Source organism: Chiloscyllium plagiosum, unplaced genomic scaffold (genome assembly GCF_037043375.1).
Source record: "Chiloscyllium plagiosum isolate Xiang-an unplaced genomic scaffold, Cpla_swu_hap1 HiC_scaffold_33, whole genome shotgun sequence".
Taxonomy (NCBI): Eukaryota; Metazoa; Chordata; class Chondrichthyes; order Orectolobiformes; family Hemiscylliidae; genus Chiloscyllium; species Chiloscyllium plagiosum.
This window is the reverse complement of record NW_028270171.1, coordinates 25,268,097-25,281,416: the sequence shown is the minus strand read 5'-3', so window position 1 is coordinate 25,281,416 and position 13,320 is coordinate 25,268,097. Positions and strand designations below refer to the sequence as shown.

The 13,320-nt window shown below is 41.8% G+C and overlaps 1 protein-coding gene across 6 annotated transcripts in view; it reads left to right on the top strand.

Annotated features, from left to right (window-relative positions):
- The window catches only part of LOC122542318 (guanylyl cyclase C-like), a 193,643-nt gene that overhangs the window by 118,085 nt on the left and 62,238 nt on the right, over positions 1-13,320 (top strand). For all 6 annotated transcript variants that reach the window (XR_015752575.1, XM_043679963.2, XM_087978379.1 and 3 more), the window contains 4 exons: positions 727-832; positions 4,934-4,996; positions 6,168-6,239; positions 10,807-10,911. Coding sequence is in view for 5 of the 6 variants with exons in the window: in XM_043679963.2 (XP_043535898.1) it covers positions 727-832; positions 4,934-4,996; positions 6,168-6,239; positions 10,807-10,911 (346 nt within the window). In the remaining variant the exon portion in view is untranslated. The remainder of the gene's footprint in view (positions 1-726; positions 833-4,933; positions 4,997-6,167; positions 6,240-10,806; positions 10,912-13,320) is intronic.

The window sequence follows — 13,320 nt, the reverse complement described above, 5'->3', positions numbered from 1 at the left end:
ACTGGCAGTACCATTGAAAATTAGCTGTGGAGGGATGGATTGACAACCAGAAAATGGTTGTGGGTTACCGGAGAGCCTGTTAAGAAGAGCCCCCACCACCTTCCATGAGTCTATGCGGTTAAAGCAACTGGGCTGCCTATTTGGCTTGGACTTCTCCCACCACTGATTACATCCCAGTGGCAATGCAGTGAGGCCTTTCAGTTAATCAGCCTTAAGGGTCTCAACTGGGCTACAAAAAGGTGGCTGCAAGTAAAATTGCACTTGGAAAAGATGAGTATGTTGATGTGGACCTGTGCCTTCCCCACCTTTAAACCAGCCAGCAGGAAACATTTAAATCCAGCCTGTAGCCCCTTAAATAAGGTGCTGATTGTGACAGTCAGTCCTAGTCCCTCACTCATCCCTTTGAACTCTTGAAGTTAAACATTTTCATGTTATTTTTCTCCTGATCTATTAAATGACTAATTATAATGTTCCACCATATTGTTTGGAGCCCTCCTTTCCTACTGTTTTTATCTACCTTCTGCCACAGGCTGATAAATACAGTATCTCGGATATCCACACTGTATTTAAGAATCTGTTCAATTTAAATGATGGTTTAGTGGCTCCCATATTTTCACTTGATCCCGAATTCCACTAATTTTGCATTTCCCTGCTGTTTTTCCAGCATAGGAAAAGCTTATGGGGTGCACATTAATTCTTTTAATTTGCCAAATGCTTTGCCAACAGGAAGTACAGAAAGGAACGGAAAATGTACCGAAAGAAATGGTCACATATTTCTAGTGACCAAATCATCCCACTGGAGGGAGATGAAAAAATCAGCATCAACCTAAAGGTAAATCTAACCAGAAACAGTAGCAAGCATGGACAGGGGCTGGCAAGGCTTATATTGGGCATCTTTCCAATAAGTTGAAAAATGTGGTGCTGGAAAAACACAGCAGGCCAGGCAGCATCCGAGGAGCAGGAGAATCGACATTCTAGGCATAAGCCCTTCTTTTCAATAAGCCTTCCAAACTGTACAGGCTCTTAAAGGCTAGGTTTGATCCAAGCATTTTGTTTTGTTCTTTTATGGGATGTGGCCATTATGTTGTCCATCCCTAGCTTCCTCTGAACTGAATGGCTTCCTAAACTGTTGGACAGTAGGGTCTGTTTCCATGCTGTGTGACTCGATAACAAAGTTTAAAACCTCAACGTGTGTGATGCAGGACATTTACACTTTTTTTTCTGGCTACTTTTTACTCCACGAACAACACCATTGAAAATGGATGGACCCCAATGAGATGGGAATAATTAATGACCTCATTGTGAAGACGTCCCAGTTAGCAGCAACCATAAGTGAATTAGGTGCAAATTAGTGCAGGTGCTGGAATCTGTACTGACAACAAAAAAATGCTGGAAATCACGGTGGGTCAGTCAGCATTCGTGAAGTGAGAGCAAGCTTACACTTTGAGTCCAGATGGTTCTTCATGACTTTTATATTCAATTAGAGAGACAAGAGAGGGTCTGACACTATTTTAAAAAAAATTAAATAAGGGAAATTATGAGGAAATGAAAGCAGGCCTAGCTAAAGTGAATTAATAACTGAGCTGAAAGGATAGGTCAGTAGAGACGCAGTGGCAAACGCTCAAGGGGAATTTTCAGAACATAAAAAGACGCCATGCAAGGAATAAGAACATTTTCAAGGAACGAACCCACCCTCCATGGTTAATCAGAAAGATTAAATATATTTCATACTTACAGAAAAGCATATACGTTTGCAAAAACAGATAGACTTTCAGAAGATTGGACAGAATGTAAATAACAGCAAAGGATGACTGCAAATTAATAAGGAGGGAAATATTGCAGTGTGGTAAAAAGAAACAGCCAGAGTATAAAAGCAGATAGTGAAAGTCATTAATAAATATTTTAAGAAGAAAAAGGTTAATAAAGTGGGCATTTATCCTGTAGAAGATATCCTGAGTCTGGAGTATTGATCGTAGAAAATAATGAGATGGCAGAAAAGTTGAAGAATATTTTGCCTTCATTATGCAGGATAAAGTAACATTTTCAAAGCAGTGATAAATCAGGTGATGGAAGGGACGAGAAACCCAGAAGAATTACAATCACCAGAGAAGTGAGACTGAGCAAGTTGTTGGAGCTTCAGGCTGACAACTGCTCGGATCCTGATGGACTTCGTCTTAGGATATTATAAAAATGGCTACTGAGATACTTGATTTGTTGGTGTTGTTTTCCAAAACTCCTAGATTCATGAATTGTGTGATGAGATTCGCAGATGGATAACGTAACATCTTTAATTATAAAGTGAGGGAGACAGGGAATCAACTTGCGAGTTAGCTTATCATATGTCATGGGGAAAATGTTCGAAGGTATTATTAAAGAAATTATAGCATGGAACTTAAAAACATTTCTGGTAATCAGGGAGAGTTAACATAGTGTTGTGAAAAGGAAATCATGTTTACCCATGTATTGGAGTTCTTTGAGGAAGTGACATTTGCTGTGGATAAAAGGGAACCATGGATGTGTTGTACTTGGATTTCCAGAAGGGAATTGATAATGTGCCATATCAAAGGTTATTGTAGAACATAAAAGCTCATAGTCATAGAGTCGTAGAGTCATACAGCACAGAAACAGACCCTTTGGTCCAACTCATCCATGCCGACCAGGTTTCCCAAACTGAACTAGCCCTATTTACCGGTGTTTGGCCCATATCCCTCTAAACCTTTCCTATCCATGTCCCTGTCCAAATTTCTTTTAAATGTTATAACTTTACTCACCTCTACCACTTCCTCTGGCAGTTCACTCCATATACACACCACCCTCTCTATGAACATGTTGCCCCTCAGGTCCTTTTTAAATCTTTCCCCTATGCTCTCTATTTTTGGACTTCCCTACCCTCGGGGAAAGATTTTGGCTATTCACCTTATCTATGCCCCTCATGGTATTATAAACTTCTATAAGGTCGCCCCTCAACCTCCAATGCTCCAGGGAAAAAAGTCCCATTCTATCCAGCCTCGCCTTATAACTCAAACCCTCTCGTCCTGGCAACATCTTTGTAAATCTTTTCTGCACCCTTTCCAATTTAATAACATCTGCTTAAAGCAGGAGGGAGCATATTGGGTTTGGAAAAAGATTGGCTAATTAACAGGAAGCAGAGAGTAGGCATAAATTGTTCATTTTCAGCTTGTCAAGATGTAATGAGTGGTGTGCCACATGACCAATGCTGGGACCTCAACGGTTTACAATATATCTCAATTACTTGGACGAAAGGACAGCAGGTTCTGCAGATGATTTGACTCGGGTAGATGAGTGGACAAAGATTTGGTAAATAGAGTATAATGTGGTAATACGTGAAATGGTCCATTTTGGTAGGAAGAGTAAAAAAAAAGTCATATTATCGAAATAGTGAGAGATTGCTGAGCTTGGAGACGCGGAGGAATCTGGTTGTCCTCATGCACTTTTGCTTATTTGCTCATGGGATAGAGGTGTTGCTGGCGTCATCTGTGAAGAGAGAAGGACAGAGTTCATGTTTCAAGTCCTATAGACTCTTCTTCAAAACTAGGATTAGAGGATTGTCTTATGACAAAATGTTGGACGGGTTAGACCTAAAGCCATTACAGTTTAAAAGAATGAGTGATGAGTGGGCGGCATGGTGGCTCAGTGGCCAGTGCTGCTGCCTCACAGCATCAGGGTCCTAGGTTCGATTACAGTCTTGGGCGATTGTCTGTGTGGAGTTTGCACATTCTCCCTGTGTCTGCGTGGGTTTGCTCTGGTTTCCTCCCACAGTTCAAAGATGTGAATTGCCCATAGTGATAGGTGCATTAATCAGAGGGAAATGGGTCTGGGTGGGTTACTCTTCAGAGGGTTGATGTGGACTGGTTGGGCTGAAGGGCCTGTTTCCACACTGTGGGGAATCTAATCAATCTTAGTGAAACATAACATTCTGAAAGGGTATTTCTTCTTGACGCACTAGAACTAGGGGACATAGTATTAAAAATAAAATTTCTCATTATTAGAGAGAATTTTTTTTTCTCTTATGGAGTTGTGAGTCTGGAATTCTTATACCCAGAAAACAGTGGTGACAGATCATTGAATATTTGCAAGGAAACACTCTTAACTAACAAGAGAGTCAAATGGTATCAGGTGTAGGCAGGAAAGTTAAGGCCGCACCCACAATCAAATCAGCTATAATCTTACAAAGTAGCAGAACATGTTCAAAGGACATAATATGCTATCCTGCTCCTAATGTGTATGTTCATAACTGCCTGAATAGTCAATGAAAGCAGATTCAACACAAAGGTACAAAATCCATACACATTTGAAAGAGGTAAGAAATATAGTATTTTAGCAAAAGAAGGTATGGACTAACTTGATAGCTCTTTCAAAGAACCATCACAGGCAATAATGGGCCAAACAAAATACTTTTGCTTTGTTTGTCCCTTTTGGGCTTTTAAAAGGCATCTGCCTGCATCCAGGTCTGTGCTGGTAGCAGTTTCAACATAAGGAATGAACCTGATTGTGGATATCAGAGGCAGGATTGGAGTGGTGTTGGAAAAGCACAGCAGGTCAGGCAGCATCCGAGGAGCAGGAACATCAATGTTTTGGGCAGGAGCCCTTCATCAGGAAATGAATCCTGATGAAGGGCTCCTGCCCGAAATGTCAACTTTCCTGCTCCTCGGATGCTGCCTGACCTGCTGTACTCTGATCTCCAGCATCTGCAGTCCTCACTTTTGCCTAAATGTGGATATGCAGCCTTTTCTCTTTCTGAACTTGTGATAAAATATAAAAGGAAGCTGACATTTCTCAGGGATAACTGGATGTTCTGGAATTGTCTTGATATTTGTCATCAAAGAATCATATCTATCAGTGACAAGTCAAAAAAAATCACAGACGCCCTCCACTCTATCTGTGTCTAATCCACTCTGTCTTCCATCTCAAGATCGAAGAGGACAAGAGAAAAGAAAATCTGGTGCCTTTATGGAGAGCAAAATATGACAAAAAGGTATTATACCTTGATTTTAAACTTCTCATCTGTTTTCAAATTCATCTGTGGCCTTGCCCCTCCTTATGCTATCACCTCCCTTTCAAGATAGCAATATGCCTCTAACTTCGAGTCTCAAATATTGGCAACCTTCAACTGCCCAAGCCTGAACTGCTGGAATTCCCGCTTTACATCTCCTGCGTTGTTATGGACCAGCCCCCTTTAAAACATTTCAAGACGGTAGCCCAGACCCTAACTTTTTAGTTGTTTTAAGCAGGTGTAGATTGGATATTCCAAGAGTGATGAAGCTGGCCAACCAGTCAGTTTTAAACAAAACAGACTTTATTTACACATGAACAAAAGAAAACCAAATTTAGAATAACAGAACTATTTGAAACCCCAACTGACACGGAAATACAACTTAACAAAGAGCTGTTTCAATTTCCTGCAACATCCTGTAATACACCCCTTGGCAAAAAAGATAAAATCAAACATAGGTTCTAACTGTAGAGATGTCAGAGAGAGAGAGAGGATCAGCACTGGGCTGTTCCTTTGAGCAGCAGCCTGAAAAACTGACTGCTTGCTAAAACCAAACCAAACCAAACCCTGAACTGGGAGAACTGGCCACTCCTCTTTCATAATGCAAGTGTTTAAAAAGAAAGACTTAAAAACATGCTCATGTAGACATTTCCAGACATATCAGAAACTCTGCCTTTATGACCCCTTTTGAAAAATAAACAAGGACAACCTAACCTTGTTAAAGCAGAAGCATTGTCACACTTTAAACCTCTCCACCTTTATATCCCTCTCGTCCTTTGACGTGCTCCTTTAAATACATCTCATAACAAAATTGTGGCCATCTTTCCGGATATCTCCCTATGTGGCTAAATATCAAATTCTATTTGATAATGTTCACAAGATGGACCTAGCGACAACCTCAGGCAATTGTCTGTGTGGAGTTTGCACATTTTCCTCGTGCCTGCGTGGGTTTCCTCTGGGTGCACCGGTTTCCTCCCAGGTTAGGTGAATTGGCCATGCTAAATTGCCCATAGTGTTAGGTGAAGGGTCTGAACAACTTCCTCGGAGTAGGCATGAAATCAAGCCTTCCTCTCAGAGTACTTGGCTTGCCAGCCTAAAATCCATGCTGATGTAGGATCTGGATAAAACCATGTTTTCCTTTCCCTTTGCTCAGATTGTTGTCTTGAAGGAGCTGAAACACAAAGATGGGAACTTCACTGTGATGCAAAAGATGGAACTCAATAAGGTAACTCCACTCTCACTAGTTCAAAGCAGATGAATAATACTTGGAACAAATGCTGAAATAGAAAAGAATAAAGATTTGTATTTCTATAGCATCTTTCATGATATCACAAGATGATTTATAGACAATCAAGTATTTATTCATTTTTATAATGTGTGACATCTAATGTGGTCACAGCAAGACATACAAACAGAAGTGAGCTAACGATCAATTATCTGTTTTAGTGTTACTAGTTCATAGAATCATAGAACGGTAATAGCACAGAGGGAGGCTATTAGCCCACCATGCCTGTGCTAGCATAATGCTGGAGGCACAATTCACATAGTGCCACTCCCCGGGCCTTTTCCATTTCAGATAATGGGCTAAATTTTACCAGAAATTGGCTAAGTGACAATTCTGGTAAGTTTCATCGAGGATATTTAGACTGTGGGTCTTGTCAAGTTTTCTCAAGCGACTCTCTACAGCTCGGCTCTGATACTTCATTACAAATTCAAGTGCACATCTGTAAACGTATTCAAGAACCAAGCTGACAGGTAACCCATCATTAGTGTCATTCCATCTTAGGGCCCTTTCCAATGAACCTATGTCTTAATATCAGATACAGAACAGTGTAAAGATTGCATCTTCTCATTCTACTTTATGTTTGATTGTGGACTGAATTGGGAAAAGGATTGTCTTACAGCAGAGAATTGAGGAAGGAATTGTAGTACTCACTAAAGTTGCTGAAACTCATTGTAAGTCATGTTAATACTGTTGCTTTGCAAGTTGTAAAGAAAGGTGTAAAAGGAGACTGCATGGATCTGGGATGTATGTACAAAGCCGACAAAAAGAAACTGACTGGTTTAGAAATTTGTAACCAATTGGAGGTGCCAAAGGCCATCAGCCTGACAACCACTAGCTGGTTTGCTACTATATAACTGAACATCTTGTGGATGTGAACGATACTGGCAGAAGCCTTCAGATCACTGAAAGGGTAGAAGATGTGTCTCTTGTGCTCTCTAGGTAAACACCTCATGACTGAAGAAAGCCAATTTATCTTCTCCCACCAGCTGCTGGAACCTGTGCTTTTAACTAATAAGTCAGAGATTTTATAACTTGTGAACCAGTTGCTCTGTGTCTTTTGTGAAGAAATGATTTAATTTTGATTTGATTTATTATTGTCATGTACTAAGGTACAGTGAAAAGTATTGTTTTGCATGGTAACCAGACAAATCATACTTAATATAAGTACATCAGGATAATACAACAGAAAGCAGAATTTAGTGTTACAGCTACAGAGACGGTCCAGAGAAAGACCAACTCTAATACATGAGAGCTCTGTTCATACGTCTGATAACAGAGGGAAATAAGCTGTTCTTGAGTCTGTTGGTACGTGTTTTCAAACTTTTGTATCTTCTGCTCAATGGAATTGGGTGAAAGTGAGTATAACCAAGGTGAGAGGGGTATTTGATTAAGTTGGCAGCTTTTCTGAGGCAGCAGTCAGAAGATTGGTTTTCAGTCAGACTAGACTGCGTTCATAACCCTTTGTAATTTCTTGCGATCTTGGTCAGAACAGTTGCTACACCAAGCTGTGATGCATCTGCTTAGGTTGCTTTCTATGGTGCATCAATAAACATTGGTAAGAGTCGTTGCGGACATGCCGAATTTCCTTAGCCTTTTGAGAAAGTAGAGGTTTTGGCGTATTTTCTTGACTGGCATTGATGTGGATGGACCAGGATAGATTGTTGGTGATATTTACTCCAAGCTATTAAAGCTCTTGACTACCTCCACCTCAGCCCCACTGATACAGACAGGGGTGTGCCATCCACTCCACTTCCCTGAAGTTGATGACCAGCTCCTTCATTTTGCTGACATTGAGGGGGAGATTGTTGTCTTTGCACCACACCATTAAGCTGTCTAGCTCTTTCCTAGACTCTGCCTCATTGTTATTTGAGATCCTACTCATTATGGTGGTGTCACCAGCAAATTTGAAAATTGAGTTAGTGCTAACTTTGGCCACACAGTCTGAGTATATCAGCAGTATAGTAAGGTGCTGAGGGGTATGCAGCCTTGCAGGGTACCAGGTTTAAGGATCATTGTCCCAACCATATTTTCTGCCTGAATACACAATGACAGTTTAGTACACAGAGTATCTCACACACAGATGTGAACACACACACACACTCACACACACGCCTTTGAGATGGTAGTGGTGAGCTGCCTTCTTGAACTGCTACAATGCAGTCCATTTGGTGTACACATACCCAAAGTGCTATCAGTGATGACCCAACGAAAATGTTCGTAGGAAACACAGGAGAGAACAGCCTTTGATTGAAAGAGCAGCATCTTTCAATTAACAATTGCCTACATTTTGAACAACAGCATGAGGGGTCCCCTAAGACACTACAAAATGCAGTCTGCCTGTTTCCCAAGCTTGTTAGAGCTCCTTACCCTATTCACCATCCAAGTGCCAATATGTGTCTCTTTTGAATGTGCTCAAATGTTGAATGCACTCCACCCCTTATCCTTGTCCTCAATTTATACAATTAACAGAAGAGTGTCGTATAGTTCAGTGGAAGTATCCCAACTTAGAGTCATACAGTTGTACAGCATGGAAACAGACCCTTCAGTACAACTTGTCCATGCTGACTAGATCCGAAATTAATCTAATCCCATTTGCCGGCATTTGGCCCACTTCTGTCTAGACCCTTCCTATTCATATATCCATCCAGATGCCTTTTAAAGGTTGTAATTGTACCAGTCACCACTGCCACCTCAGTCAGTTCATTCCTAGACCAGGTGTCTAGATTCAAGTCACAACAGCTCCAGAGATGTGTCATTATCATGTCCAAATAGATTGATTAAAAATAATTATAATTACAGGAGGTTCAAGTGTGCGATTGTATGATGTTGTATGTTACACATCATTAAGGGAGCTTGCATAAGTGGCAAATTATGCATATTGCGATCTGGAGCTGTGGATAATGAGATTTCAGGCTCCAATTTATTTCCCCTCGTTGATCAGGAATCTTTCCTTCTCTTATCACCTGGCATTGACTTATGTTGGAAGGAGTTTCAGGTTGACACTCAAATACAATGTCTAAGTAATGAACGCTTACGTCTTCCTTAATTATCGAGTCCTTGAGTGGGACTCAAACTTGGGACTTCTGCTCAGAAACAAACAAATGGAAAGAACTGCAGATGCTGGAAATCAGAAATTGGTGGAAAAACTCAGCAAGAGAGAAAACAGAGTTGACTTTTCGGATGCAGTGACTCTTCAGAATATTAACTCTGCTTTCTCTTCACAGTAGGTGCCAAATCTGCTGATTTTTAAAACAATTTCTCTTTAAATTCTGCTCAGAATTAGGCTCATTATCCATGCATACAAGACCTCCTAAGAGTGCAAGCAAGAAGTCCTAACTTCATCAGGACAAAAGAAAATTGCAGTAAAACCCAGCTGGACTCTATTTGATTAACTGAACAAAATAGTCCAGAGTAACTCTCAGTGTACCCTTCACATAATCATCTTAAAGAGCCTTGGGATGTTTCACTACTTTAAAGGTGCTATATAATTACATATTGTTGTGAGGTTTCAAAGCTTTCAAATATAGCAGGACAAGTCAACTAAAATGTACTTGATCCTGGATCTGATAGTTCAAGGTGGCGAGCCATAATCTTTTTACACAATAACATGTTCAGCATGGACGGGTTGGACCGAAGGGTCTGTTTCCATGCTGTACATCTCTATGACTATGACTCTATGTGGTCTGTTTGAAAGAGCAGTGAAAACAAATTCAATAGAGATGTACAGTATGGATCAGACCCTTCAGTCCAACTCGTCCATACCGACCAGAGATCCTAAATTAATATTGTCCCATTTGCCAGCATTTGCCCCATATTGCTCTAAACCCTTCCTATTTATGTATCCATACAGATGCCTTTTAAATGCTATAATTGTACTAGCCTCCACCACATTCCTCAGGCGCTTGTTCCATACATGCACCACCCTCTGCATGAAAACGTTGTCCCTCTTAAATATTTTTCCTCTCACCTTAAACTATGCCATTTAGTTTTGGACAGGCCTGCCCTTGGAAAAGACCTTGGCTGTTCACCCCTCATGATTTTATGCACTTCTATAAGGTCACCACTTAGCTTCTGACACTTCAGGGAAAATAGCTGAAACCCTCCAATTCTGACAACATCCTTGTAAATCCTTTCTGCACTCTTTCAAGTTTCACAACATCTTTCCTCTAGCAGGGTGAACAGAATTGAATGCAGTATTCCAAAAGTGACTAACCAATGTCCTGTACTGCAGCAATGTGACCTGTCAACTCCTATACTCAATGCACTGACCAATAAAGGCAAACATACCAAATGCCTTCTTCACTATCCTGTCTACCTGCGACTTGCAATAGGAAACTGGACAATTACTTTGTGTCAACATTTGGAAGATAATGGTGAATGGACAGGAACCAATTCAAAAACAGAGTATAAGGATGATGGGAAAAATGGTCTCCTGTATGTGTTGTATCATTCTATGATTATTAAACAGCTTAATACATGATTCTAAATGAAAATATTTCTCTTTCAGCTACTGCAAATTGATTATTACAATTTGACGAAATTCTATGGAACAGTAAAGTTTGACTTTGGTATATATAAAGTAATTGAATACTGTGAGCGAGGATCACTGAGGGTAAGTCAACCTACAGCCTCCTGTAGTTGGTTAGTTTATGGATTTGTAAGGGATTCATAGCAGTGGTTGATGCTTAACCTAGTTTGAACAGCTGAGAGATTTGCCATTTGTGGATGGGAAAGGGAGGGTACGATAGACATTGGAAAATGAATCCTAGTTCTTGGTCGTTATTCAGTGAACTCCATTGGAAATTGTCTACTCTTGCTGTAGAATTATGAAGTTTTATCTGAGATGTTTCAATTTCAACAGCATGGCACCCTCTCTTTATAGTACTGCAGAGTAACTCTGTTTACCAGTCTCTGGACTGGGACTATGTAAACCCATGTTTCAGAGGAGAGTGCTTCATTGCAGCTGAGGATGGTTTGAAGAAGGAACAGAAATGTAAAGGTTTAATAGATGATGAAACCCTCAAGGGAGTTGCAGTGGGAGAGGGACTCCCTGAGATTCTTGTAGAGAGAGGAGGAAAACTTCTTCAAGGCAGGCATCCTTGCAAGAGGATTCGCAGTAGGGTTAAAATCCTGATGAAGGGCTTTTGCCCGAAACATCGATTTCAAAGCTCCTTGGATGCTGCCTGAACTGCTGTGCTCTTCCAGCACCACTAATCCAGATGATGAAATCCTGTCTATTGTACATTAGCAACAATGTGGGACTGAAGGTATGTTTTGTAGAACAAGTATCATAGGGTTAGGGTGAATCACAATGCGAGGCTGATATCTTAGAGTTAAACTGGAATTTCCTGAGTCTTTATTAGTTGCATCCTGTGGCAGGTTGAATAAATTAAGTAGACTCCCCTAAATTGTATAGGAGATCAATACAATTTCCTAATTCTGTAGCTTTATTTGAATATTGAAAATAAAATCAATTAAAATGGATGGAAATTGGCAAGACTTTCCACCGTGTCTACCTTGAAGAGATTCTCCTCCTCCCTCCACAAGGATCTCAGTGAGTCTCTCTCTCTCACTGCACTCCCCAGGTAGTCTCCTCTGCCCTGAAGCTCTTCAGCCACGTCCTTATGCAGACCCGCTGTTCCAGCCACGTCTCCATCCTCAGCATGTGTCTATGCAATCAACATATCCTGCATGAACCCCAGACTACATTCAGACTGTTATAATTTGGACCTGACAAGGACAGCCAGTACCTACAACAAATCCAAAGCCTCCAGAAACAGTTGACCCTCTAGATCCTCCGCTCCACACTCACAGCTATGTGCCGGCACCTACTCTCTTTGCAGTCAGCCCTGACCCAGCTCAGGGTCACACTCTCCCAGACCTCCAACGGACCTCTGCTATTCTTCATCCTGATAAGGATCCACACACTCAACAAACGTTTTCTCTCCAGCTTATTGGACATCAAGGAACATAAGTACACCAAACTCTCATGTACCTACCTCCAAACCCAGGAATCCTTGACCACTCCAGACCCTTCTCCTGGCCTCTAGAACAGGTTGGAAGCCATTATCCACATGGCCACTACAGCCACCACCAACGCTCCAAATGATGATGTCACTTCTGCACCCCCGTCACACCATGGACCATGACCCCCATTCACCATCCCACCTCCATGTTTGCCTCCAGGACCACCGTCTCTGCAAATACCTCCATAACCTCTGCTGCCGAAACCTCTGCGAAGACTGCCCGTCATGTCAACTCCACCCCCATGGTTGCCACCACCTATGCCACTTCCACCCCCACTGATGTCATTCACCAGAACACCGCCAACAAACATTCCCCCCTAGTTACCGCTTAATGTGCCACTTCTGCCCCCCCACTGACGTCACCTAACCCAGCCCCACCGACCATGTCACCTCCACTGCCATCGCCAAAGACACTGCTTTTGCGATTGTCGCATGCAACGTCACTTCCGCTCCCACGGATACCACCAAACACACCACTTCCGTTCCCCTGACCACCCTGGTTTACATCACTTCCTTTGGTGACATCACCAATTATACCATGACCACACCGAATCCAGAGACAGTCAGTCCCCCCACTCCAAACTTCAGCTCTCCACCCAGTCCTAGCCCCCAGACCTGCTGAGTTTTACCATCCCCCAGCCCTTCCCCTCACTGAGGATGAATGATCAGTCCTCAGTCAAGGTCACACTTTCATCCCTCTACACTCCCAGGTCAATGAATTACATACGCATTGCGGCATCAAACCTTTCTCCCACGTTTGTGCTTACTTTTTCCATCCTGTACACATCCATCCACCATGACAAAGGCCTCCAAGACCTCAGTTTCTTCCTCTCCAGCTGACCCAATCAGTAGCCCTCCACTGACACACTTATTTGATTGGCGGAACTGGTCCTCACTCTCAACAACTTTTCCTTCGAATCCTCCAACTTCCTTCAGACCAAAGGGGTATCCATGGGAACCCACATGGGCCCCAGCTATGCCAGCCACTTTGTTGG